Genomic DNA, 27,170 nt, shown 5'->3' with positions numbered 1-27,170 from the left:
TAAAACTATCAAAATTTGCAATAATCAAAATTTATACAAAGTAAGCGAATTGGGTGATTCAATAGTTCTTAACTCGTAAATGAACAATTTAAGGGGGTAAATGAAATTTGTTTATCTGTTAATCTTCATTTTGTTTATATTTATTGGGTAATTGAACAATCTATCAATAAATTCAATATTTTAATTTTGAGTTGGGTATAATCAAGTGTAATGGACAATTTTTTCTAAAATCAACTGATATATTTTTATCAATTTCTTATACAATTAATGAGTTTTTTTTAGGAGAGAGATTGATGAGATTAAAGAGAGAATGAGAAGAAAGATGGGATAAATGTTAGCTTAGGTTAAAGCTTAAAGGTTGGGTTGAAGAAAAAACGGAGATAAGAAGGTGGTGGAAAGTGATCAGAAGAAAATATGTTAGAAAAAATAAAAAGGAGAAGATGAAGCTTAATTTGCCTTGGCACTTAAAGGATGGAGCAAAAATAAGGGTGAGAAGGTGATGGAAAGAAGATAAGTTATATGTAAGTTAAGTCAAAGGTGATTTTTGGAAGACAAAGGTCATTTAATTCCAATAGGTCATCTATTCCGAAATTTGATGACATAGTTTCAATGGTTGCACTTTTTAAATTCCATTAGGTCAAAGGTAACTTTGCGACTAATATTTATAAATAAACTAAACTTCACGACTATAATTTATAAATGATTATTTTTAAGTAAAGGTGCTCTACAGTAATATAACAGGTTGTAAAATTAATTGGAAATTATATTTTAAATTAGTTGGATAAAAAATATTTTTATAACTCAACTTCGTTCTTCCATTTGGTTTACTCGCTGCATAAAGAATTTGCACAGGAATTATAAAATGAGTATCTTTGTGTTAAATAGATCATTATAACCCCTAAAACAAGTCTAAATTTAATGAGGTACGGAGTAAGAAAAAACATGGGCAAAATAGAAAATTACATAGTTAATTTTTCCAAAAAAAGTAACGTAGCAACTTATGTTAAACGGTTAAATACGAAAAATATAGCAAATATAATGGAACATAAGAGATATTGTATAATCAAACAGAAAAAAATTAAAATGGCGCTAAGAAAGTACTTAAACTCTTTGTCTCTTCATTTAACATTATTTTTATTTTGGGTTGTTGCTCTCATTTTAGATCACTTTTATTTTTGGATTATGGTACACCACTTTCTTCTAATTTCATCTATACGTTTTAACTCTCTTTTAAATTTATTCACACAATTTACCTATGTCTTTATTTGTTACCAAATATCTACATTTACCCTAAAACACAAATTATTTTTTCATTGTTGTTATCCTGAAGGATAAAGGAGTAATGTTTACTGATTAGAATTTCAAAAATACAAAGTATACAAATTTACTTACTGTACTCCACTGCAATTCATGCACACGAATGTCCAAAAAGTTGTACAAATATATTGTGGTCCCTAATTCAAAAAAATGGTAATAAAATAAATAAGAATCACATTCAAGACCAATTGTATTTTCTTACCAAATATAGTTACACTTTGTGAAAGATTACATAACATATCTTAGAGCTTTAATCTTTACTTTAATATTTAATTAATTTATTGCATTATAAGTATTCACTTGTTATTTGTTTAGTCCTCTATACACCTTTAGTGTCAAAAACGATGTTAAAATAATACATAATGTACAATTCTTTTTTGATCTGATATAATATTAAAAGTTACTAGTTTCTATCTCTAAAGTTATACCTGATTTTTTGTATACCAATTTGGTTCAACCATGCAAATTAACAATGATAGAGTTGTCTTTATAATGCTTAGAGCAAGCACAAAAGACGTTATTTGTAAAATGTCCTTATCTTTGTATATTATTAATAATAAAACAATAATTTTTTTTCAGAAAGCAAATATGGAGGGATAGCAGGGTGAGAAATTTAAAGGGATGAATGATCTTTGTTTGGATAACAAAATAGGATAGAAGAAATATGGAGTGATTAGATGAGTAGTTTTAGCTAAGGTGTCGAGGAAAAACTCTCATCTTTCTTTATTTTTCTTCCCTTCCCTTCCCTCCTAAGCAAAGCATCGTAAGTCTTAAGACTCTTCGATTTTCATATTAAGTATTCATCTTCTATATTGTTTTTTAATCTTGTGAGGTCTTTCTCTCGTTAACCCTATGTAGTTTAGTGATTCATATAATCTCCATCCAACTTCAACACGTACACTATATGTGGATAGAAAATTAGGAGAGAAAATAAAGGAAGGGAAAAGAAAAGGAGGGGTATAAGAAGGGAGAGTACACCTTGTTTGTTTACAAGGAAAATGAGTGTTGTCCTTTACTCCTTCCGAATTCGAGTTATTTATAAGTGGGCGACTCATCTGGCTCGACCTATACAACTCAAAGAGGTGTAACACACGTAAGTCAATTTTTATTTTCTCCTCCTTGATCTCTTGGGTCTACCTCGGATTCTCGTACCTTCCACTATAAGGCTTTTCAACAGTGTGTCTCTAGTTTTCCTCTTCAAATGTCCAAATGACCTTACCCTGTTTTCACACAATTTTGTGGACAAAAGGGCGACCCTTAACCTCTATCTCAACTCTTAGTTCCTAATTCTATTTGTCCGTAGGTGCCCACATATACACCTTAACATTCTCATCTCCACTACATCCATTTTTTGTTCAAAAGACTTCTTTACAGACTAGTATTTTGTCTCATATAACAAAGAAGGCCTCATGGCCACTCAGTAGAATTTTCCTTTTAATTTAGTGGGTAAAATTCTTATCACAGAGCACCCTAATTACTTAAAATTTAGTTGTACAAGGGAGAACAACTTGCCCAATATACACTTCTTGAACATTTTGTTTCTCCATCCCACTAAACTTGCAACTTAAAAGTTCCAATTTCAAATTACTTAAACGTAACCCTTTACCTTATTGGATCACCCTCTACTCCTCTAATTTCGTGTTGACAAGCATAATAACATCAGCAAATAACATGAACTATGATAGAATTTTTCCAGATAGATTTTGAGAGCTCATCTATGATGATGAAAAAAATAAAAAGGCAAAGTATTGTTCCTTTATGTAAGCCCACTTTCAACCGGTGTTCAATTGCTAGTCGTGGCTCCCTCATACATGTCTCGTGTGGCCTCAATATCTGTCCTCAAAACACGTTTTACTGAAAGGTGATCCCAGATGATGTTTCTTGGTATGCTATCAGAGGCCTTCTCCAAATCAATAAACACTAGAGGCTAATCTTTAATCCGCTCTTTACATTTCTCCATCAACCTCCTCATAACATAAATAGCTTTATAAGTTGATCTCCATGGCCTGAAACCTCTCTTGTCTGATTTTTCCTTTCTATTACTCTCTCCCACAATTTCATTATGTGATTGAGAAGTTTGATCGATCCCTCTTTAGTTCTCACTGGTATAGTTCTCACTGGCTTGCGTAACTTCTTTACTTTTTACATTGGGATAAGTGTACTGCTTTTCCATTCTTGTGGCATAGTATATGTCCTTAAGATAAAATTGAAGAGATTAGTCACCCATCAAATGCCTTCCCTAAACATCTCCACACGTCAATAGTGATGTTATCGAGGCCGACTATCTAACTCTTGTTAGCTTTGGGTGTTGAGAGTCTCTCTTCTCCTATTTCCTCCATAGTGATCTCACTACCCGGGCCAAAATCTTGTCGGCTTTGGCCATTGATAGTCTCGCTTTTGTCCCCTTTAAGACCTCGAGTATCATTTTCGTGCGTATCTCATCCTTGATCATGTCATACCTCCCTTTGATATATTCTGCTTATCATCAGAATCTGACATTGATCAAGCATTTTGGCAACATCTTGACGATTTTGTAAGACAATGGATAAATAGCATAATTTAACCTGATCTCTTAGACAATATCATCTCTAATAATGATTCAACCATAGCTACATAGAATCGATTAGTCAATTTCTTTCACAATAACAAGGATGCTCATGCTCTTCAACTCGAAGCTGAGTTTACAACCACCATACTCGACTAAAAGTTCTCTCCAATAATCTTTGAAATGTTAGTGCTCTCGTCTTCTATACGAAACTTGCTCTTGAATTGTTGAAAGGTCTCGACGGGGATCATAAAACCTTAAGTCTGTATAACACATGTAACATTCGATACTATGCGCTCCATGCTCGAACTTGAAGGATATAGCAACAAGCAAGACATCTCAAATGACTCAACTTTTATTACTTAATAATCCTCTAAAGATGAATTCCCTCAAATTCAAGCAATTTTAATGCCTCTTATGGTGGTCAACAAGGTCAGAGAAAAGGTCATGGTCACGACTGTTAACAGTATCACCCCGGTGATACTCACAATGGGCATTAATTGCCACCCTTTAGTTACTCTAGTTGCCTCTATAGGCAAATTAAGTGCTCAATCAATTGAACCTTGTGCTGATCCTACTTTATATACTAAAATGATAGTCTCCCTGATATTTCCTTTACAATACAAAAAATTTATTTATTCATGCATGATCCATGAGTTTATCATATGGCGGCTATCGGTATCTACGGTACATTTAAGGTACTCTTGACTAGGGTCTATAATAGTACAAATCCTCCACTTCTACTCTTCTCTCTTGTAGAAATTCGAATTGGGGCATGTGTTTTAACACACATCGGTCTATTGATATGAATACTGTGTATTTCTAGGTGACAATCTTATCAGTTGGTCTTCAAATCACCAAGCTATAGTATCAAAATCTAGTGCTAAGTTTTAATACCGCAATATTAGCAATATAATCTTATCTTTGAATCTTATTGGTTTCGTAATCTACATTTTAGCTTCAATGTTTTATTAAAATAATGTTTATGTTGTCTACCAACCAGGGGACTTCGTACATCATTAGCACATTAAGCACATTAAAAAGGATATTTACTTTGTGTATGAAATAGTTTAATGGGTGAAGTTTGTGTCCCCCATGTTCCATCACGTTATTAGGTAGCAAACATATTTACAAAAATCCTCCCCTATTGTTTTCTTTGATGATTTTCGAGATATCTTTGACTGTGGGGGACGTAATATATATATATATATATATATATATATATATATATATATATATATATATATATATATATATATATATATATATATATATATATATATATATATATATATATATATATATATATATATATATATATATATATATATATATATATATATATATATATATATATATATATATATATATATATATATATATATATATATATATATATATATATATATATATATATATATATATATATATATATATATATATATATATATATATATATCATGTGCTCATTTATGAACACGTTTACTACCCCTTTATTGTGCCAAGTTTTATGCTTTTCAATCGTTATTATGTACATTACGCACGATTTTACCTTGTTCTTGTCTTTGGGGTTGTTTTGTGATTATTTCAGGAGATTCGGAAACAACAAGGTCAACATCGATGCGTTGTGAGACTTGGGCATGCAAATCAAGGGCTTTCCCGGAGAGCACACTAAGCTTGGAGGCCTCTAATCACTAGTTGTTACTCCATTTAAGCTAAGCAAGACACCATTTAAGCAATTGGTGTTGATCATGCTCAAGTTAAGAGGCAAAAGCAGCTGAAAACAGCCGAATCAAACTCCATTCGGCAGAATGGATAAGTCATTCGGTCGAATGGCCTATGTTTTCTCGAAGAAGATTCACCAGAGCTGCTGGAATAGGCGAATGAAACAACGTTCGGGCGAATGGACTCGCGAATCAATCCCAGAGAAGTTCCTGAATTGTTTCAAACATCGAGATTCGGGCGAATGGATCACCCATTCGGGCGAATAGTCTTGTTTTTGCGGGAATTGTATTTCTTCTCAAGCCAAACCCAAGGGCATTTTTGGGCGTTCGAATCTCCTTTGCTTAGAGGGTATAAATACCCCACTTTATGTAGAAACAAGGGGGCAAGCCCTAATAAGTTCTCTAATATAGTTTGATTTACTTAGCTTTCTTTAAGGAAAAAAAACCCTAGTTTTTCATAGTTTATTATCTCAATCTTTTGTATTTAAAGTCTTTACTTTCTAGTTTGAATTTCAATCTTGATTATTGAATCTTTACCACCTCCTTATTGTAGCATCAACATTGGGTTGTAAGTATCAACCTTCATTACTTTGAGTTCATTTATTGCATTTATTGCTCTGCCTAATATTTATTGCTTATCTAGAATAATTTCTACATTATCTTTTTTCCTACATTTCAATCATGTGTGAGTAGTTTCTTTAGGGGTTTTAGATTAGTGAAACCCAACGAAAGGCTATGCTCTTTATTGATTAGGATTAGGGAAAAGATGATAATGATTAGTCCTTGAAACCCAATGCGAATCTTGTCCTGCAACTCCTTTGGAGACATGGGGCGATTATAGGTTGTTCGTTGTGATTTGTGGAATCATCAACTTCCTCTCGCATTCTTGGGTGTCTAGACTATTTATTGTTTGATTTCCTCTGACCTAATATATACTCTTTTAAAATCACCATCCTAGGGTGAATCTAATCTCAACCCCTTTTTCTCCCCTTTGATTTATATCATTAACCAACCGTGCTTGTTATTTTCGTCATTAGTTTTAGATGCCCTTCAACTTACAAAGGCTCGTTATGTCGAGATGTTGAGTTTATTGTCAACCTTTGTCCTCGTGGTTCAATTCTCTACCCCACTATACTTGTGTAGTGCGTAGGTTGTTATAATTATTATTTGGTTTAAGGTTTAACATAGACGGTGAAAATTTTATTATCAATATATAATAATAATAATAATAATAATAATAATAATAATAAGTCTAAAGGTATAAACTCCCCACTAGAAAAAGTAAACACATCTCAATAATTTTTCGTATGTTTTCCAAATGAAAATAAAAGCTTGAAAAAGTTAAATTAAATCTTCAAAACTTTTTAGTAAATAAATAAATTTAGTGTAGTATATTTCTTGTTTTTACAATTGATAATTTAATAATATACCTCGTTGTTGTTCAATATATAACCTTTTCAATTGATTAAATTAAGCTGATTAATCATCATTAAAATTAAAATGTACATTACCAAATTGCAACAATTAATGCATCGTCGATTTTCTGGGAGCTTTAATAATCCACGAATTAGTTTTTCTATCTTATCCTCTTCCTTGCTCTTACCCATTTCTATTTGAGAAAATTTTATTCCTTCAATCTACCTATTATATCAAACCAAAAATCAAATGACACATTATGAAAAGATATATTTATCTAGAAATCATTCATAATTTTTCAAGCATTATTTTGTATGTATTTTTATTTCTGAAATCATGAAAAAAGATATGTTAAAGGAGGAAAAAAGATTAAAAAGAAAAACTTAAGATGATGAAGAAAATTACAAAGAAAGAAATGAAGGAGAAAACTAAAAGGAGGGAGCAAAATATGCCACAAAGATTAATAATAACATTTCTAAATATAATAATTTTGAATGTATTTTTTAAATATAATCGACGTTAATATATATATATATATATATATATATATATATATATATATATATATATATATATATATATATATATATATATATATATATATATATATATATATATAATAAGATATTTTCTCAATTCATAAAATATGAAAAAGAAAAATATTTCTGACCTTTATATGTACTATAATATTTTGTTTCTTATTAAAAAAAGAATTATAATACTTGAATCACTTAATCATCATTCCATTAAATCAAGGTTAATGATAATGTGTGGTGAATGGAATTTGCTAGATACGATCATAACATTTATTGAATTTTTAATATTCCAAGAATCAGCTTTAAGTATGGTCTTAGGTGGTCAATTGTTATAATATGCGATGTTGTACTCGTGTAATTAACTTATATTGTTAAGAGGGTATTGAAAAATTGTCAGACATGTTAAATCCCATTAGACATATAGTTAAGTAGCTTAGATTAGGAAAAATAAAGAAGTGGTACAAACAAGTATGTAACCAATATGCATTAAACAAGGTAAATTGGAACTTCGATTGTCTGAGCCGTTGAAACTTCACCCAAGAGTTGTTAAGAAATGCTTTGAATATAGTCCCTTCTTAATTCTAATTATACAATAAATTACATCAATAGTTAAAATCCATAAGAATGGGATCTGATCTTCCTATTCGTATACACAACGTATTAGAAACGTATAAACATGTGACTTGGATTTTTTTTCTTATATATATAAATCTAATATCCATCGAGTATTAGTGACAGTTTTTTCCAACTTCTTAACCACAAATAATGGTTTTAATGAATTCTTAAGGTCTGTACTCAAGAAAATAATGGACAAGTAGATGGTATATTTTATATATTTTATTTATATTTATGAAATTACAGGAATGTCAAATCCAGAAAATCTGGCCAAATGTATAGGCTATTATTATCAGTATATCGATCGTCCACAAAGCGATATGGATAATAATACTGGAACTTGTAAAAATCTTTTAAGAGACCTTTATAGTTTATATTCAATTGTATATGACCTCGAACATGATATGTTTAGGCGTGCTAGCATCTCAGTACGTCTCACTATATTTCTTCTCCTCATACCTAACATAATCAGTAGTCATGATAATAGCTTTACACCTTCATCTTCATCATGTTCACATGTAGAAATTGATAACTATTTTAAACACCACTAGAAATTGCGGCTAAATTTTTTAATATTTTGAAATGGTAGAAAGAGAATCCATTAAATTTGCAATATTATTAATCATTGTAAAGGACATCCAAGTAATTCTGGCTTATAATATTTCGTTGAAATTTGCTTTTTAGTGCAGGTAGGAGAGTGCATGCTTATAAAAGAACTGGTCTTGCTCCATGTACTATACGAATATTTGTTTTTGTAAGACAGAATAGGATCAAGCTGATATAAGAACATAAGAACAAAAGAATGACGATGATCAAGACAATAATGATCCATAGATGTTAATGGATACATCTGCATCATTGGTAGCAAAGGCAATGGGACATTGAATGGACAATAAGATATGATGAAAATGAAAAATAAATAGCATTAAGGACAATTATACAACAACCAAATGTGGGCTTTGATTCATTTGAGACATATAGGCAACTTAGCATTTTTTCGGGATATTAGATTAAAGTCTTATTTCTCCCCTTTTTTTTGGGTTAATTAATCGACTTTATTATTAATTTGTTATTTAATTAATAATTATATTAATTTTCTTTTTTTATTGTAAAAGTATTATTTATTTGTTAAATGCTTAGTTTTTTTGTCAAACAATTTTCCATTAATGACAAACATAATCAATGTACAATAGAGAATAAATCTGGAAATCCAGTGATCTCCTTGTGAGCTGTACTAGTATGAAAATGAAACTCACCTTCTATAAAGGGTATCTCCATCTCACTCTTCATGTGCAACGGAGAGAATGGATATCCCAAAAAGCCACAGGCGGCATGTACAAAAGAATTGGGTTGCACAACTGAGGTGGCTTTGGGAGGCTGCACAACTCCCGGCAGAGACGGCAGCACCATCAAGAGTCAAAATGGGGTGGCTAGTGCTGTCGGGGAGGCCAGAACAGTAGGGACAGGCATCACTTCTTAAGGCGCATTGGGTTGTAGGTTTCAAAGCCAAGTCTTAGCAGTGCTGTTCATATTTAGGCCATTAAATCGTGTCTTTGAATCTGCTATGACTCATTCCACAGCACTACCCACGATCTTCACTCTATTCTTCCACACAGCTTCGTTCCTAGCTTGCCAAATAGTGTAGACAAGGTTGCAGAAGATTCCCACAACAATATTCATCTTTGTTTTAGGCATTTTCCGTTTTCTATAGAGGTCTTTAAGGGCCCTAAATTCTTATTTGTTAGTTAATAATCGACTTTATTAGTAATTTGTTTGTTAATAATCGACTTTATTAGTAATTTGTTTGTTAATAATCCACTTTATTATTAATTTGTTAGTTAATTTCGATATCAGTCCACTACAATGAATTGTGCATAAATTGTGCACATGAAATAATGTACTACAATCTAACATGCTTTCGTCTCATTTTTTTGAGTGTATAAATCGTTCATACAGATCAATTAATAATAAAGCAACACGACCATACAAGACAAAGCATTATATCGTAGACAGACCCACTAATAATGTGTAATCGAATGAGCACACATGTGCTCGAACGCGTGAAACTTCAAGAACATATCTCAAAAGTACTATGCTTCAAAAACTAATCAAATGCTCAGATGAGCACTTAAAATACTCGAACAAGCGGCTAGTGCTTGAACAAAAACTCCCTGTTTTTAGCTTGCTTGCTTTATTTCGTACTTTCCTAGGTTTATTTAACCTTTTGGAGGCATATACTTATCCTACAAATTTGTTGTATCAAGGGATATCGTAACATACACTAGTGGTAAAAATGTTATATGTTGTGTTTTTTGGGCCTTTGTGTTGCATTTTTGACCCAAAGCACATGAAATAAGAGCTGATACAATTATTATCTACTATGATTAAAAATGGAGCATAAAATTGACTATATAATGCGACTATTAGATGTCTCCTTTTTGGGTTTGTATGTATAATTTACCGTTTGGTTATATATGTGATGAGAGGGTTAAGGCCATTGCTAAAGTATTAGGCCAATTCATGGATATAGAGGAGGACTTAATAAACATAAATCCATTCCGTAGGATTCGAGTTTTAATGAATGTTACTATTCCGCTGAAAAGGTTTCAAATGATATGAATTAAGGGTAATAACTTGGTTAAAATCACTTTTCAATATGAAAGATTGCCTCATTTTTGTTTCTTGTGCGGTTTGATGAGTCATACGGAGAAAGATTGCTCCATTGTTGCGGATAATGATAAAGAACTTGTTTATGGTTGGGGTATGGATCTTAGGGCGTCTCCTCGTAAGGGATTGAGCAAGAATAAGGAGGAGATTGATGCATTAAAATTAAATAAGAACTTATTTGTTCTAAAACCAATGTCTTCCCCGAAGGATTCTGTGAATAGGAGTACCACTATGAGTTCGGCTGCTAGGTTCTTTTTAGATGGGGATATAGGCTGTTCGACATTCTTGAGTGAGGAAAGTGATGGAGATTCGAAACGTTCTTGTGTCGCTAGTGGGGTGTCGTTGAAGCAAATTGATGACTCTATTAGTTCAGTAGCGGGTGTTGGCGTTGTTCAACCCCATGAATAAATATGAAAATTTTGAGTTGGAAGTATCGAGGGATTAATAATCCTGAAACAGTTTAAGCTCTCCGCACTTGGTGTTGGAGAGAAAGACTCGATTTGGTTTTTGTTATGGAGTCTATGGTAGATAGTGGTAGACTGGAATTGGTTTGTAATAAATGTGGTTTTAGTAATGGTCTTTGTGTTAGTAGTATGGGAAATTCGGGAGGCATTGGTTTGTGGTGGAGGGATCAAAATGTTACGCTTAATTCATATTCTAACCGTCACATTTCGGTTATTGTGAAGGATGAGAAGCTTGATTCTTTATGGTGCACTCATGGTATTTATGGGTGGCCTGAGAAAGCCAACAAGTATAAAACGTGAGAATTGATGAAATCTATAGCTAATTCTTCTTCTCTTCCTTTTGTCTTTTTTGGTGACTTGAATGAGATTCTTCGGGGTGATGAGAAAGAAGGTGATGTGTGTCGTGGTGATAAGGAGATGTTTGATTTTCATAAATATGTGGATGATTGCGATGTTTTGGATTTAGGTTTTAAGGGAAGTTGTTTTACTTGGTGTAGGGGTAAAAGCCCGTCTGCGTTTGTCCATGAACGTTTGGATAGGTCCCTTGCCACTCCTCAGTGGGTCTCTTTATTCCCAAACTATGATGTTTAGCATTTTCCCATATACAGATCAGCTCCTATTTTGCTCAATTCAGAGAGCCTTCAAAAGAATGAGTTTAATGATAAAATTTTTCGATTTGAATCTTTTTGGCTTTCTAATGAAAATTGTAATAATGTTGTTGCAGATTCTTGGAACGCTTTTTTGAGTAGTTCGGTCGAGACTAAACATGAGCATTGTGCTACTTCTCTGAAAGATTGGGCTATGAAGAGTTTTGGTGAAATCAAGCATGGGATCAAGGTGACTGAGAAAAAGCTTGCTAAAGCTCAAAGATGTTCTCCTGATGCTAATATGATCGCGGCTTGCAATTCCTTGGCTTTGGATCTTGATGAGCTTCATAGGATTGAGGAAGCTTATTGGCATTTGAGGTCGAGAGTTAATGAGCTTAGAGATGGCGACAGCAATAAAAAGTATTTTCATCACAAAGCTAGTTCTAGGAAGAAGAGGAATTTGAGAGGTCTTGAAGACTCCAACGGTGTTTGGCAGACTTCCAAGGTTGATATTGAGCACCTAATTTCGGAATATTTTGAGAATATTTTTGCTACTATGTCTCCTGTTGGTTTTTCGAAGGCTTTGGAAGGTCTTCACCGCCTTGTGACTGATGATATGAATTCTATTTTGGATTTTGACCCCACACATGAGGAGATCTGTTTAGCCCTTTTTCAAATGCACCCTACTAAAGCTCCAGGTTTTGATGGTTTTCATGCTATATTTTTTCATAAATTTTAGGATATTATTGGTGATGATATTGTGGGGATGGTGAAAGATTGGTGGAGGGGTAATATTGATCTTAGTAATATTAATAAAACTTGTATATCTTTAATTCCGAAATGCTCTGAGCCTTGATCTGTTGCTAGTTTTAGACCTATTAGTTGTTGCAATGTTGTTCTTAAAATTATATCGAAAACAATGGCTAATAAACTTAAAGGTTTTCTAAGCAGCATTATCTCTATCATCAAAGTGCTTTTATCCCTAAGAGACTTATTACTAACAATGCGCGTCCTTCTTTTGAGGCTTTTCATGCCATGAAACGTTAGGGGTGGGGGGTAAAGAAGCATTTGCTCTCAAATTGGATATGAGCAAGGCTTACGATAGAGTCGAATGGAGTTTTCTTGAGCGTGTTATGCTTCATATGGGTTTTAGTGATAATTGGGTGCATCGTGCTATGTCGTGTGTTACTAGTGTTTCTTTCTCATTTAAAACTAATGGGAAAATTTGTGGGATTATTCTTCCTTGTAGAGGCTTGAGACAAAGTGATCCTATATTTCCATACTTATTCATTATTTGTCATGAAGCTTTTTCTAGGTTGATTTCTTGTGGTATTGAGAGGCGCACCATCCATGGCATTCAAATATGATAAGTCCGAAATTTTTTTTAACAAATGTGTTAATCATCATCTCAAACAGGAGATTGTGGAGATTCTTGGGGTTAAGGAAGTGGATATTCATGAGAAATATTTGGGTCTTCCCACAATTGTGGGCCGTTCAAAGAAGGCGATTTTCTCTTGTTTGAAAGATAGAATATGAAAAAAGTCCAAGGGTGGAAAGAGAGACTTCTTTCACAAGCTGGCAAAGAAGTCCTTATTAAATCGGTTATTCAAGCTATTCCAATTTATATGATGAGCATCTTTCGTATCCCGGATGGCCTTATTAATGATTTACATGCTATGTTTGCAAAGTTTTGGTGGGGTTCAAATGAGGAAAAAAAGAAGATTCATTAGCACAGATGGCATAATATGTGTTTGCTTAAGAGCAAAGGTGGTATGGGTTTTCGTGATATGAAAATTTTCAATTCTGTCTTACTTGCTAAGCACTCTTAGAGATTGTTATCTGAGGCAAATCCTTTGTTGTCGGCAATTTTTAAAGCTCGATATTTTAAGCACACCACTGTTTTAGAGGCGCATAGAGGTTTTCCTCCGAGTTATACTTGGAGAAGCATTTGGGGAGCTAAATCTCTTTTAATTGAGGGTCTTGGATAGAGATTTGGTAACGGGACTTTAGTGGATGGTTTTTATGATATTTGGGTTCCTCTTGGGGATGTGGTGGGGAGGCCTAATCTTAGTGTTGTTCCTCAATCCAAGGTTAGGGTGGCGGATTTGATTGATTTTAATAAAGGGGAGTCAGATGTGATGTGTTGTCTCATTGGTTTGAGAAGGATTTGGTTGCTGCTATTTTATCTATTCCTTTGTCTCCTAGTTAGTCTCCTGATAAACCTTATTAGTGGCTTAATAAAATGGTGTTTACTCTGTTAGAAGTGGCTATTGGTTTGGATTATTAAGGGAGCCTCGTGTTGATGAGCCCATTGAAGAGGTTTTGCATAAATTGTGGTTGATGATTTGGAAGATCTCTGCTCCTCTGAAGCTTCGTCACTTTCTTTGAAGAGCTTGTAAGGGGTCTCTTGTTACGAAACAGGTTCTTTTCAATCGATATTGTGTGGATTCTCCTGTTTGTGATAGATGTAATTCTGCTCCAGAGTCTATTATTCATGTTGTGATCGATTGTCCTAATTCTGTTATTATTTGGTCTCATTCTTCGGCTGTTACCCTTATCAAGGACGCTCCCAGATCCTCTTTGCTCGATTTTCTTATTTGGGTTCATGGCCACTTTACTGATGATTCTTTTTTTCTCTCCTGTTGTATCATCATGTGGGCGGCTTGGTTTCTTAGAAATAAAGAGATCTTTTCTGATGAGAGATGTGATCCTGTTGGTCTGACTTCCAAGTTTCACGATTTGGTGCATGATTTCAATTCTTATGAGGTCAAGGTTTTTGTTCCTCCCCATGATTCCCTTTTGAGATTCAAGTCTTGGCATTCTCCTCTTGGTGCTTGGGTTAAGATTAATTTTAATGCTAATGTGTCTGTGGGGAATTGTAGAGGTCTTGGTGTGGTTTTTCGGGATAGTGGTGGAAAGCTTTTGATGGCCGGTGTGCATCGTGTCAATTCATTATGGTCCCTTGAGGTTTGTGAGGCGGCTGCCGCACTTTATGGGATGGAGCTTGCGGTTCGTTTTGGTTACCACATTGTTCATTTAGAAGGCGACTCGATGAACGTGGTGAGATCGATTGATCAAAGGGTTGAAGGCCATTCACCGATTCATTTTTTTTATGATCAACTCTGCTTCTTTGTTTCTAAAACGGATGGCTTTTGTTGTAATTTTGTTGCTCGTAAGGGCAATTCTTTAGCCCATACCATTGTTAGGTGGGATACGGGTTTAGCTTGCGAGAAAGTTTGTATGAAACCTTTTTCCCAAGAGCTTTTAACTTTGGCTTTTCTTGATCTATAGTATTTTTCAGGTTTATTTCAAAAACAAATCCCTCTTTGTGGATTTTATTCGTTGTTAGTAACAGCGAATAAGAGAAAAATTTACCATAATTTTGTTCGCTGTTACTAACAGCGAACAAACTTGACCTAAGGCTCATATATGAATAAGCTTATTTTGGGAATTATTTTATAAAAAGCTTATTTTATACAACCTTTCGGTCTAAAATGAAGCATCAACGCCTTTAGTTATTAACAAAAATTCATAAATAAGTAACAAATTAATACTCCCTATGTTTTCAATGTTCTTCCCAATTATTTTTTTCGCAAATCCCAATACAAACGTTCAAATCAAATAATTTTAATTGTGTTTTTAAAAATTCTAAAAAGTTCATATTTAGATAGTATTCCCTCCGTCCCTTTTTATTTGTCCACTTTACTTTTTCACGTATTTCAAAGCAAATTTAAAGCCTCAATATTTCATAGTACGCATAATAAAAAATTATAAAAATTATATATTAAAATTCTTTGCATCAAAACGAATCTAACAAGATCCCATATGAGTATATTTTGTCTTGAATATATACTTCAAAAATCAAATTTAAATTTATCTCTCATAAAGTGGAAAAACTTAAAGTGGACAAACAAAAAGGAACGAAGAGAGTATATATTAAGACCAATCTATTTGAGAAAAATATATGAAAACGGAGAGAGTATTTTACAAACAAAACTCATAATTAAAAAATCAATAATTAACTAATAAACAATTATTATCGATAAACAAATAATTAAAAAAAATGATGAATGGTGAATAATCAAAATTAGTATTTAAAAAAAAGTGTCACCCTCACACAAAACGTGCAACTTAATCACGAAAAAATATATTAGAAATAGGAAAAATTACCTAGAATAATCCAATATTTTTGTGATTTTCCTATAATAATCTAATCTATTGATTAACCTTGAATAATCCTAACTTTTGGATGTATTTGCCTAGAGTAAGCTTGGGTAACCCGATGACCTGCTATAGTAAGTAATTCACCAAAAAAAATAAACTAAAAATTAATGTAAAATTAGAAAAAAAAATTTGAAATTTACTTTAAAAATTATGAATAATTAAAAACTTTTTTTAACATTTTTTGCTTCTTTTTCGACATTTTATTAAAATTTATCTTTTTTAAAAAAAAAAAACTTACTATAATAAGTCATCCAGTTGCTGGATTTACTCTAAGAAAATATCCTTTAAAGTTAGAATTATTCATGGTTAATCAATAGATGGAATTATTATAGAAAAATTATAAAAAAGTTGAATTATTATAGGTAATATTTTTCCTTAGAAATATCATCAATATGTCGTTTACGTAGTCAAAGTCGATGTGTTTAAGCTTTAAAATAAAGTAAACTGATATTTGAATGTAAATTGTGTGTAAGCAACCATCTAGCAAATCCATACTTTAGACAAACAGCACTTTAAATTGATCAAAAGTTTAGCTCAACTCACTCATTAGGCATCACTCACCGTGGGACAGAATAGCAACGACCAGTTTCAGAACATCCAATCCAAAAACAGAAAAAGCAAGAATGATCTAAATATAATCCACCACCAACAGACAGAGTACATAAACGGATCATGACCTCTAACCTGCTCAACACGTCTAAACTACAACAATGCTGAAACAAGACAATACACGAAACTTACAACTTCATGAATGCTTACCAACACAATACATGAAATGGCTGTGCACTGCCTACCAGGCCTCTGACCCAAACAAAAACGACTTCTTTGGGCTCAGATTCACACACAAACTCATTTTTCTGGAAAACCGGAAAATTAATAAAATATAAATAAAAAAAACACTGAAAGCTGCAAAATGAAGATGATGGAAAGAGAAGCAATAGATGTGAGGCTTCTCACTTTTTTTTTCACTTTTGTAGCATATACTTACAATTCTCTACCCTCTGAATATCTATTTCCTATAAAATGCCCTGGATCATAGGATAACCGCTTGAAGAAATTCAATCAGACGTTCTAACATCACAAGGAGTGTATTCTATATTATTTAGCACTCTCCTTTAATGCTAAACTAATGGTTATAGGAGAAACTGTAGAAAAGGGAGGAGGGGAATTTCTGTACAAGGGCAACAAAATTTTCATGCACCTGTTACCTGTAAAAACAGGACGACTATTTAGCCAAACGAGAACACCACAAGCGCAGTAATACTAATATAAATCCACCAATGGATACCGCCTTGAAATAAATCTAGTGAGCTGAAAGGCCTGGTGTCACTCAGCTAAAGAACAAGTTTCACACACTCGTCTGAGTCAGCTCAGAGCATGTTAGAAGACTTCTGTATCTACAAATTCCAGTCATCAGGAGAATAAGTCAGACCTTCTTTTCCGCGATCAACAGATTCCATCCCCTGATTCATTAGAGTAAAAATCCATGTATAAGGCAAGCTCTTCAAATCAAAAACGGGTTTCACCCACTCATCTGAACATCAATATCAGGCAGCTCCCTACGTGAAGCTTTAACTGCATCCGCAGTCATTATAGCAGACACTGCCTTGTGCATTGCCAGATCTGCTCTACAAAGCATTCTCCGAGCATTATCCTTCTTCATTCTAGCCATAGTGGCAGCATGTCGTGCAGCACTTGATGCATCACGCAGCCTAAACTCGTCAAGCTCAGATGGATCCAGCTTCTCAAAGTTATGCCTTGGAATTTGAAACCCATCAGGTTGATAATGCATGCGACTTGGCCACTCGGGGGAGTTCCATGAATGAACTAAACCCCGCTTGCTTGGAGTGCTCTGGCCGTATGAAGCAAAACATGGCTGGTCCTTCAGCTTACTTCTATAAAGTTTTGGGTAGTGACTCCTCTCATACCCATCACTGCTCAGAGAAAAGTAGCCCAGAGAACCAGAATCACTGGGAGAGAACACCCTTGTTGATGCCTGAAGGATTGGAGAAGAATCAGACGTCCCTTGATTGTAGGCAGTGTAGCAAAATCTGTCATCTGGTAAAGGAAACCCATTTAATCTCCGTCCAACTGGAAATTTTCATATTATATAGATCAGTTTCAATGAAAACATTGAAGAATCTGTTTGATCACAGAAAAGAAAACAAGGTAATGATACCTAAAGAATGGAAAGCATCTCCATCTCCAGCGACTCCATTGATCAGCGCACCAACTGGAAGTTTCTTCTGCGACCTCTGTTTTGACCCTCTATTTGGCACCTCCAATCCTCGAGGTTTCAAACAGAATGCAAACATTGGAGGTTTATCGACGTTTAAGGGTTTTTCTGGACACCCACTAGAAAGGGGCAAGTTGCCATTTGCCATCAACATCTCCCATTCTTTCACTTGCCGCTGATATTTTTCCCAGAGAGGAGGCTGTGACAAAGACAAGCAACTTAATCATAAGTTCAAAGCGGGATATAATCTTCTTAAGTTGTTGAGACAAAGGACAAAGATTGTGGCATCAGTTTACTGCTCTATTTCTAGCCTTTTTTTATTCAGAAGTTGTTGAGACAATATTTTATTATTTCTAACGGAAAATTTAACAGTTAGAGACATTGAATGCCAATTCTTAATACTTCACCTTGCAGAGGACCATACAGCTATGAATTTAGTCTCCATACAGAGCAATAAGAGTTAAACATTTACTCATCTATTCGAAAATTAGACCTTCACATCTTTAATTTTATCCTGTACACATCTTGATTTTAGACCTAATCCCTGATCCATGAAGTCCTTGGATAGTTGTACAATCAAAATGGAGTTTTGAATATTACTAGAAAAAAGGCAGCATTTCACAGGATCAATCAGTAGAAAAACTAAGTATACCCAAAAAAAGCAATGTAGCACCAAAAGTAAAATGACGGATGCACCAATCTCATAGAGACAACGTTAGAAAACTCAAAAGCATTCCATTCATTTGATTCGTTAAAAAAATATCGGTTATCTTTATTCTCATCATCTTCTGTTTTATATCCTTCCTGCTTTCTCTATCCTATTCTTAGTCGAAAAAATTGACAACCAAGTTTAAAGGCTGGGCAGTCATTGCAGCACAAAGCAATACATCTATTGGTAAACCCTAAAACCACCAACTTGTTCTTTTGCAGGCATATTAACAAGCCACAAAAGGCAAGTACCAACAAAATTTCTGTGCATTATAAAACCCCATATAACCAACCCCCCAAATGCATTATAACACTGATAGGATAAACACATATCAACCAAAAATGTAACATAAAGAGGCCAATTAGAAGAACAGCCAAGTGGAAGATACCTGTAGATGCCGAACTAAAGGCATTCCCTTCCTCTGTCGTTTTACCCTCCAATGCTCATAGATAAGTTTAATTGCTTCCAATGGCCCAACCTTAGCCAAAGCTTCCTCTAACTCGTCCACAGTGAAGTGATCACGTTGTTTGGCATAAGCCATTTTCTCAAGCACATCAATTGTCTTCTCAAATATCTCATCAGACAAATGCTCGCAGCCCCTTTCTTTCAAATCTGAATCTCTGTGTTTTATCCATTGCTCATCATCACTGTCCATGTCGTACAAGGCACGGGATGGATCCATAGCAATTTCAATATCATTTTCCATCTGCTGATAGTATTTGGGTGAAGGCCGAATGTATGGTACTTCGGAAACATTATTGTCAAGTTCTTCAACCTCACGAACCCCAGGAATGGGAATATTTTTCACTAAAGAAGCACGAAAATTTCTATTATAGCATTCTTCATGCATCTCTTTGAAAATTGTCCACTGGGACCGGTCGGGAAACTCTAAAATCCAATCCTTTCCACCTTTCCACATCATAGCATGAGTATAACGATTTGTTGTTCCAGGTTGCACAAACTGATGCGCTTTGTAAGAATATCTTGTGTTACCAGAAATTTTCACAGCAAGCCTCCATTCATTGTGTTCCAAAAGCTCCAGCACAATCATTGCCCCACATTCTCGCCACCCACGATCCCCCACATTCACCAAAAGGTTTGCTCCACAAGACAACAATTCCATATTTCTTTGAGAAGTACCCTTAGCTTCAGATGTTTTCTTCTCACTAGCTCTTCTGATGCGTTTAGGAAATAAACCTCTTGATTGCTGAAATTTGTTTTTAGGGCTGTAGTCCTGTCCTCCACATGGCAGAGAATATGAAACCTGAGTTCGTCGCTTCTTAGGTCCACTGCTAAAGCCACGGCGAAGAAAGTCTTGTTTCCTGTCAACCCAACCTGGGGAGGAAGGGGAAGAGCAGAAATTACTAATTCCAGTCTTTCCTAACATACTTCGGGAAACAGTGGGGTTTAGCCTGCACACTTTATCATTGGTATCCAATGAGGAATCAATAGTTTTTTGGGTAACCCTTTCGTCAGGAACAAATGACTGAATCTCAACTGTCAAACCATTCAGATGACTACCTTTCCCCTTGTCATCAACTTTACAAAGATGGCTATCAGAGACTAAAGGCAGTGCACCGTCGTCACTCCCAGTAAGCTGAGCTTTCCCTTTACCCAGAGGAAGCACCTCATCATTTGTAACAAAATCTTGAGGGCCACAGGAAGGCTTAGTGGTTGTTCCTTCAGCAGGGTCAGACGAAGAAATTTTGACCCCAAGATCAACGCCTGAACATGAATCCCACTCAGATCTACCATCAAGCACAACAGGTGAATTGCCTCCTATAGGAAGTGAAGACAAAGCAGTAGCCTCACAATCTGGATGATCTATCAAACATAAAGGATCAAGTTCTCTAAAGCTTGAGGAAGGAATACTTTGTTCCATTAGCAACCTTAAGTGCAGACCAAGAAACAATTTAGGCGTAGCAGAAAATGAGAGAGCAAATGGAGGAAGACTTCCAAGTTTTTTGACGCTATCACAATCTAATCGGCTCAACTTGACACAAGCAGACTGCCTGGAAGAAATGCTCGTTCCACAATGCCTAGAGTTTTCCTTTAGGTTCTGATTAGATAACAAGATCCACATATTAGAATAGGCACCAATAAGACGATAGTTTAAAGTAGGGGGAAAAGGTATATAGCAATACATTACTACACCACACGGCACTAGAGTAGCCCCCACCTAGGCGAAGTAAGGGTACAAAAAGGGAATATAGCAATAATTGCCATAAATATTGACCAGAAAGCTCGTAGCAATTCAAAAGGCATGGTGAACAGAATAAAGAACATGTATTGCAACAGAAGAATGGCCAGCATGGAACTGACAAAAAAATAAGATCCAAAATAAAGTTCTTAACAGTAAAAAAGCAATGTATATAATTTCCTCTATGCATCCTTGTATGTAATAGGATATAGAAACAAAATTTCTAAGTTATGCAATTTTAATTTTAAAGGCACAAATAGAATGCTCTAGCAATACCATAGCAGGTCACATAGAGGAAAGATGGGAAATGTTTTATCATCAACAAAAACATTGTAGTCAACATGGAAAAGCCACCATGAAAAGCTCTAAGCCTGAATAGTCTCAAATACATTTTGCAAGAACCTTTTACCTCTCAAACCCTCCCTACGTCAGGATTTAAATAATCTTGTGAAAGTAGAAGATAGAACTTCAAAACGCATCCTAAAACCTTATGAAAAAATCTAGTCTAGGGATTAGCAAAATGGATGGAGAATTGGTAAATGACAAGACACTCCTTAAAAACGGAATCCTATTCCCTTGACAGGTAATGTACAGGTATTTGACTAATTTCCTTCACCAGTTCTTCTAGGTGAGATGGAAACTAGGCTAAACAAAGGTAAGAGAAGGAACCAGCTTCTTAAAGGCCAGAAAAGTCTCTGTAAGACCAGAGAAACAGAAGTTCAATTTCAAGCATCTCAAATAGCTTCTCGTGAAGCTCACCCAATACCATAAAATGAATATTGCAATTAGCCTCTCTCATAATGGAGAGGATGACCAGCCTTAGTTTTGAAGGCCACAAGGTGCCCCAAGACGGTAACGAGATAAGATAATTGTTAGGTGCCTCCATCAAATGGGCTTTTTTTGAGGCCAAGATACAATGCAATTTAAAGCACTCTAAGGCACTTAGGCACTATGACACGCTCTCCAAGAGGAATCATCTTGCTCGGCCTTATTAAGGTGCCCAAAGCACGCATAGGAGTTCAAAAGTGACCATCCCCATCCAACAATAATTAATTATTTAAACCATACCCCGCCCTCGTTTCTCTATCATAGCCCCAAACCAGTATACAACAAAAAATTGTTAACTAACGCAAATCTTCATATCCACCATCAAACTAAAAACAACAACTGGAACTTCATAAGAAGAGCTGCTCACTTCTGTGATCATCTGCAAAGTTCTAGTCTAGATCTTTTTTCAAGTACATTTTAAAAAGTACAGAGAATAAAATGCCTAAAAATTAAATTTAATGGATGAAAAGCTTTTTCCAGCATACCATAATAGTGAGGAAACATCTAAAGTAGTTCCAAAATGAAAAACATAACAGAAGGAAACAACTGATAACTTAATATTAGAAGCAAGATACGAATTTGCAGCAGCCGAAATTCAATAATTAAACAAACTTCGATGTAAGTAGTTTACAAAAATGATATGAAGAAAGAAGGGTGTTACATTGATAATAAAAAAATAGATACACAGAGAAAACTAGAACTAGATAAGAGCCAATTGAGTTTATTCTTTTAGTTTATTCTTCCATGTTAATTTTCCCCAGTGTCTAAATTCTCTCTAAGACTCTTATTTATGCACACTAACCTCATGACAGCTTTTCCATATTGATCCAAAAGAAAGAAGGGCGGTACATATTGATCCAACCATGACACGACACAAAAATAGACATAAATAAAAAAATCAAATCTTGTTGACAAGCCATCCCAAACACCCAAATGAGCACGATATATAATTGTAAATATATAGCCTTCACAGCTCATGTTTCTATTTCCTCAAATGAATTTAAAAGATAAATGATGGTTCATATATTCTTGGGGAGGGAGGGTATATCCTACTCTAGTGCTTCTTTTTTCTCTTAACACATATTAGCAAATGAGATTTTTGAAGATTTCAGTTAGAACATCAAGTAACTGGAAAGAAGAGCAGAGATGAAAAGAATCAAAGGCAAACATTATTGACCACCACATAAAAAGCTAAGGATGAAAAGAGTAGCAGTGGTACTAGGGGAAATTTTCCCTTTTACTAAAGCAAGACTAATTTAATTCTCTAGTTCTGTTAGACTATTGATCCCCAAACCCACCCCAAAAAGGGCGGTAAAACCATCAGAATAGAGGCTTCAACACCAAACTAACCATAAGTTCTACATCAATATCCATCCCACCAGCTTCATCTCACAAAACAAACGTTCTGTAGTTATTAAAAACACACAATCTCATTTATGAAGAACAATATATCACAGTAATGCAAGCACAACTATTATCATTAAATTGGAAATATGAATCTGAGCTGTTATTTGTTCTCAGTCAAATATAAATTAAAATCATTCAATTGATCAGAAAAACAAAATGGAGCAACTACAGCCAAGTCAAGAACGAACATTAAGAATACTTAAACAATGAAATATTACTACTAGGAATAAATCCTCTTATACATCAAAACTATTCAGATAAAGCCTGTTAATCAGCAGACAACACTCACAACAGAAACCAAGATGAGCCAGTCAGCAGCTAAATGTTTAATTTTATATCAATCTGTTTCCGAACACACATCAAAAGAAACAACTCATGACCCCTGGCCCTCACTCAGAATCAAGAAACTGATAAAATGTTCATAATTAATATACTTGCTGACAAGTGTTTGATCCTCTAGATAAAGAAACCTATTAAACCTTTTATATTTTCATAATTGTAAGTGATGCTACACTAGCAATTTTGCACTAACAATACAATTCATTCCTTAATTAATAATTAAGTAGCACATAAGCAAAGTGTATGCAGCCATAAACGCATAACAAGGTAGCATAAAAATTAAAAACAATTCAAGCACTAGAGAACTAGAGGAAGACCTAATCAGAATACTGCAAATCAATTAATAGAGATAATATTAAACAGGAGGAAGGATCAAAAGAGTCTTACAAACACTGAAGAGGGCTTCTGGCTAACATTAGTCAATCTCAACAGATTACAACCCTTACGAAGTGACTTAATGTTGTCATAAGTGCAATCAGATGGCAGCAGTTGCTTAGAGAGTATGCAGCGCTTAATCAGTTTTCTGTCCAGATATAGCCACATGGAATCTGCTACCTCAGAGAAGTTGTAAATTGTGAACACAAGCTGATTTGCTAGACATTGAAACCCACAAAACCGGAACCTGATGGAGGTCATAGGAAGCTGCTGGTCATCATGCCATTCTTTCTGCCCAGGTTGATAAAATGCAGCCAAAACTAAGAAAACAAAAGCTACTGCCTGCTTCATGCAACCTTCAAACAACAGAAACCGCAAACCATCTATATTGTCAACAAACAGTATCTCCAGATGGATGATAGGCCATGCAGAGATCAAAGTACCATGTTGAAGCATGAACATGTGACGCGGCCATCCAACCATAATGCTGTCAACAACAGGCAATTGGAAGCTCAAATCAAACTTAAAGACTTTCATACTTGTAACTGGGATAACCAGCTTCAGAAGTCCAGAACAGTCGGTGTCCCAAATGACCTCGTCATTACTCATTTTTCCTGCAGAGTCACCACATCCACCAATCCAGAACAGCCTGTCAACCTCAGGTTCTATAGAATCAACAAAATTAGGTGCCTTACCAAGCTGCGGCTTCACTGACACTTGGCACCCTTCAAGAACACTTGATGGTGACTCTTTTCTCCTGTGAAATCGCCTCCTAATATAAACTTTTAAAGTTCTATTGTTAAGAACGTTCTCTTTGATCAGCTTATTCTCACCTTCTCCAGTGATATTTGACAATGCAGGAACACAAGTAGAGTGATCAACATTGTGCCCAGAAGAACCTGCTTCCAACTTTTCCGGTGGCTCAAACTTCACTCCAGAAAAGGAAGATGATTGGGATTTTACCATGGTTCTCTTTTTCTTCTTTGCTTTACTATGTGGTGATTTGCGATGAGTTGACCGAGCCAACCATAAACTAATAGGCTCAGTCTCCATACAGTTCCCATTTGGCTCCTCCTCCACATGGGATGCTTCATCATGCTTCCTCTTTTGTAAATAAGCATTTTCCCTTTTCCTCCCATCCTTGCCAGGCACCTCATTAGGCAACAGCAAAAGCTTGAACCTTGCACGTTGAAGATCAATCAATTCCTCCTCACGATCATCATATTTAACATGATGAAGTTTATTTTCCACATTGTAACCAACGACATAACCAAGATACCAGCTCTGGTCGGATGGCCAAAAGATCTTGATCCTTCGGTTCAGTACCCAAAAGGAATCAAATTCTCCAGATACCTCATAAAAATAAGGCTGATTTCTTGAAAACCTCTTGACTTTTGGTTGATCCTTTGGTAGAGCTCTGGCTTCAGCATCACTGGATGCAATATCAAACTCCTCTATGGAATTAGGATGTTCAATGACTAAACTCTTATTGGACGAGATCAAGGCCGACAACCCATTAGAAGAGGGAACTTTAGATCTCTTGCCTCCAGTGGAATGCCCCATGCAGCTTGGATCAAAGCGAGATGAGAGCATCCTTGCTGCATTTGCCTCAAGATTCTCTTCGTCATCTTGAGAATCATCACAATTCCTATTCGACTCATCCATGGACTGCTTAGCTTCCACAATCGGCATAGGACTTTTGTTTCTGGTTTCTTTGTTTTTCTTGACATTTCTTCTAGCTTTTTTTGCTACTGACTCACCATTATGTAGAGAGGAATGAGAAGCATCTCTCTTCAGATGCCGGAGCAAGTCAGGGCTATCAGATCTACTTTCTTTCTGGTCATACGAATTCTTTTTTTTCCGATTCTCTATGACAGCACCATTAGAGGTACCCTCAGATTCACCACCCTGAGCCAATTTCCCATTACCTATGTCATTTTTCATTAAATTAGCATCTGCATTGCCATTCACTTTACCTCTATCAACTAAAGAAAATTTATCAGAAAATGTTCCTTCCTGCTTGGAGGAAAAACCAACCTCAACCTTCTTTCTTCTAACCAAACCTCGAGGCCGCTTAGGTATATTAATCTTACCATTCAAGCTGGAAGAAATTCCACCTAAAGCACCATTACTAACATCCACTTCCACATTCTCCTGCACCTTTGCTTTCCCTATATCAATCGACCCCGAATTCACTTGAAACTTCAACACATCATCATCACTCTTCTTATTATTCCCTCGCAATGGCAAACTACTCAATAAAACCTCCTTCTTACTCTTCTTCCTACTCTCGTTTTGATTTTTAGTAATAATTTTTCTTTTCAAAGAATTAACACTATTACTCCCACCACAACGGTTTCTGGAACCGCGCTTGGTAACAGTCGAAAGGCCTGAAACCAAATTTTTCTTACTGTTCGCACTTTGCAAATCCAATGACATAGACTTCTCAGCATTTTCAGTACCATGACACTTTTCTTCTCTATCTTCCATTAACATGCAATCAATCTACTAACTGTAACCCCAAATTCCCCAACCTACATGCTCACCATTCATATCCGCACAAAAAAATTTCAGATCTGCCACATAAAAAATCTACAATGAAAACACACTCATAACAAATTAAAATGTAAAACAACCTCAAAACCTTTATCATCCAAGAGAACATAAACAACCGTTAAGATCTCATCTATTAAAACAAAAACAAACTTAAAGAAAAATTAACGTAATTTAAAAACCGCATGCAAAATATCCCAATTACAGTTTTACAAAATCAACAACAAAAAATAAAGTACCTTACGCATCATTTCACTTCTCGAAAATCAACGTCGTTGGTACGACATTAGGGCATCAATCTAATCTGTTTCCAGCGTTTTCCCCAATTTGATTTAACGATTTCACAACTAATTTGAGATTTTCCAGTTTTTCCGTATAGCTAGGGTTTCAATTTCCGTCACAGAAGAGAGAGAAATAGAGAGTAAAGG

The 27,170-nt window shown here is 34.9% G+C and overlaps 1 protein-coding gene across 4 annotated transcripts in view; it reads right to left on the bottom strand.

Moving 5' to 3' along the window:
- Nucleotides 1–16,706: 16,706 nt before the first annotated feature.
- LOC130803856 (uncharacterized) overlaps nt 16,707–27,170 on the bottom strand; it is a 10,501-nt gene continuing 37 nt past the window's right edge. Inside the window, exons 1-5 of one of the 4 annotated variants that reach the window (XM_057668065.1) lie at nt 26,982–27,170; nt 24,202–26,765; nt 19,429–21,099; nt 18,275–18,530; nt 16,707–18,186 (exon numbers count right to left, since the gene is read on the bottom strand). The exon at nt 26,982–27,170 is cut by the window's right edge and continues 37 nt beyond it. In XM_057668065.1, coding sequence (XP_057524048.1) covers nt 17,618–18,186; nt 18,275–18,530; nt 19,429–21,099; nt 24,202–26,685 — 4,980 coding nt within the window. In that variant the 5' untranslated portion in view covers nt 26,686–26,765; nt 26,982–27,170 and the 3' untranslated portion in view covers nt 16,707–17,617. Of the gene's footprint in view, nt 18,187–18,274; nt 18,531–19,428; nt 21,100–24,201; nt 26,782–26,981 lie in introns of all 4 variants that reach the window. The other 3 variants (XM_057668068.1, XM_057668064.1, XM_057668067.1) reach the window with 3 other exon arrangements.

This window comes from Amaranthus tricolor, chromosome 17 (assembly GCF_026212465.1).
Source record: "Amaranthus tricolor cultivar Red isolate AtriRed21 chromosome 17, ASM2621246v1, whole genome shotgun sequence".
Taxonomy (NCBI): Eukaryota; Viridiplantae; Streptophyta; class Magnoliopsida; order Caryophyllales; family Amaranthaceae; genus Amaranthus; species Amaranthus tricolor.
The sequence above is the reverse complement of the archived record's forward strand: the minus strand, read 5'-3'. Positions and strand labels throughout refer to the sequence as shown.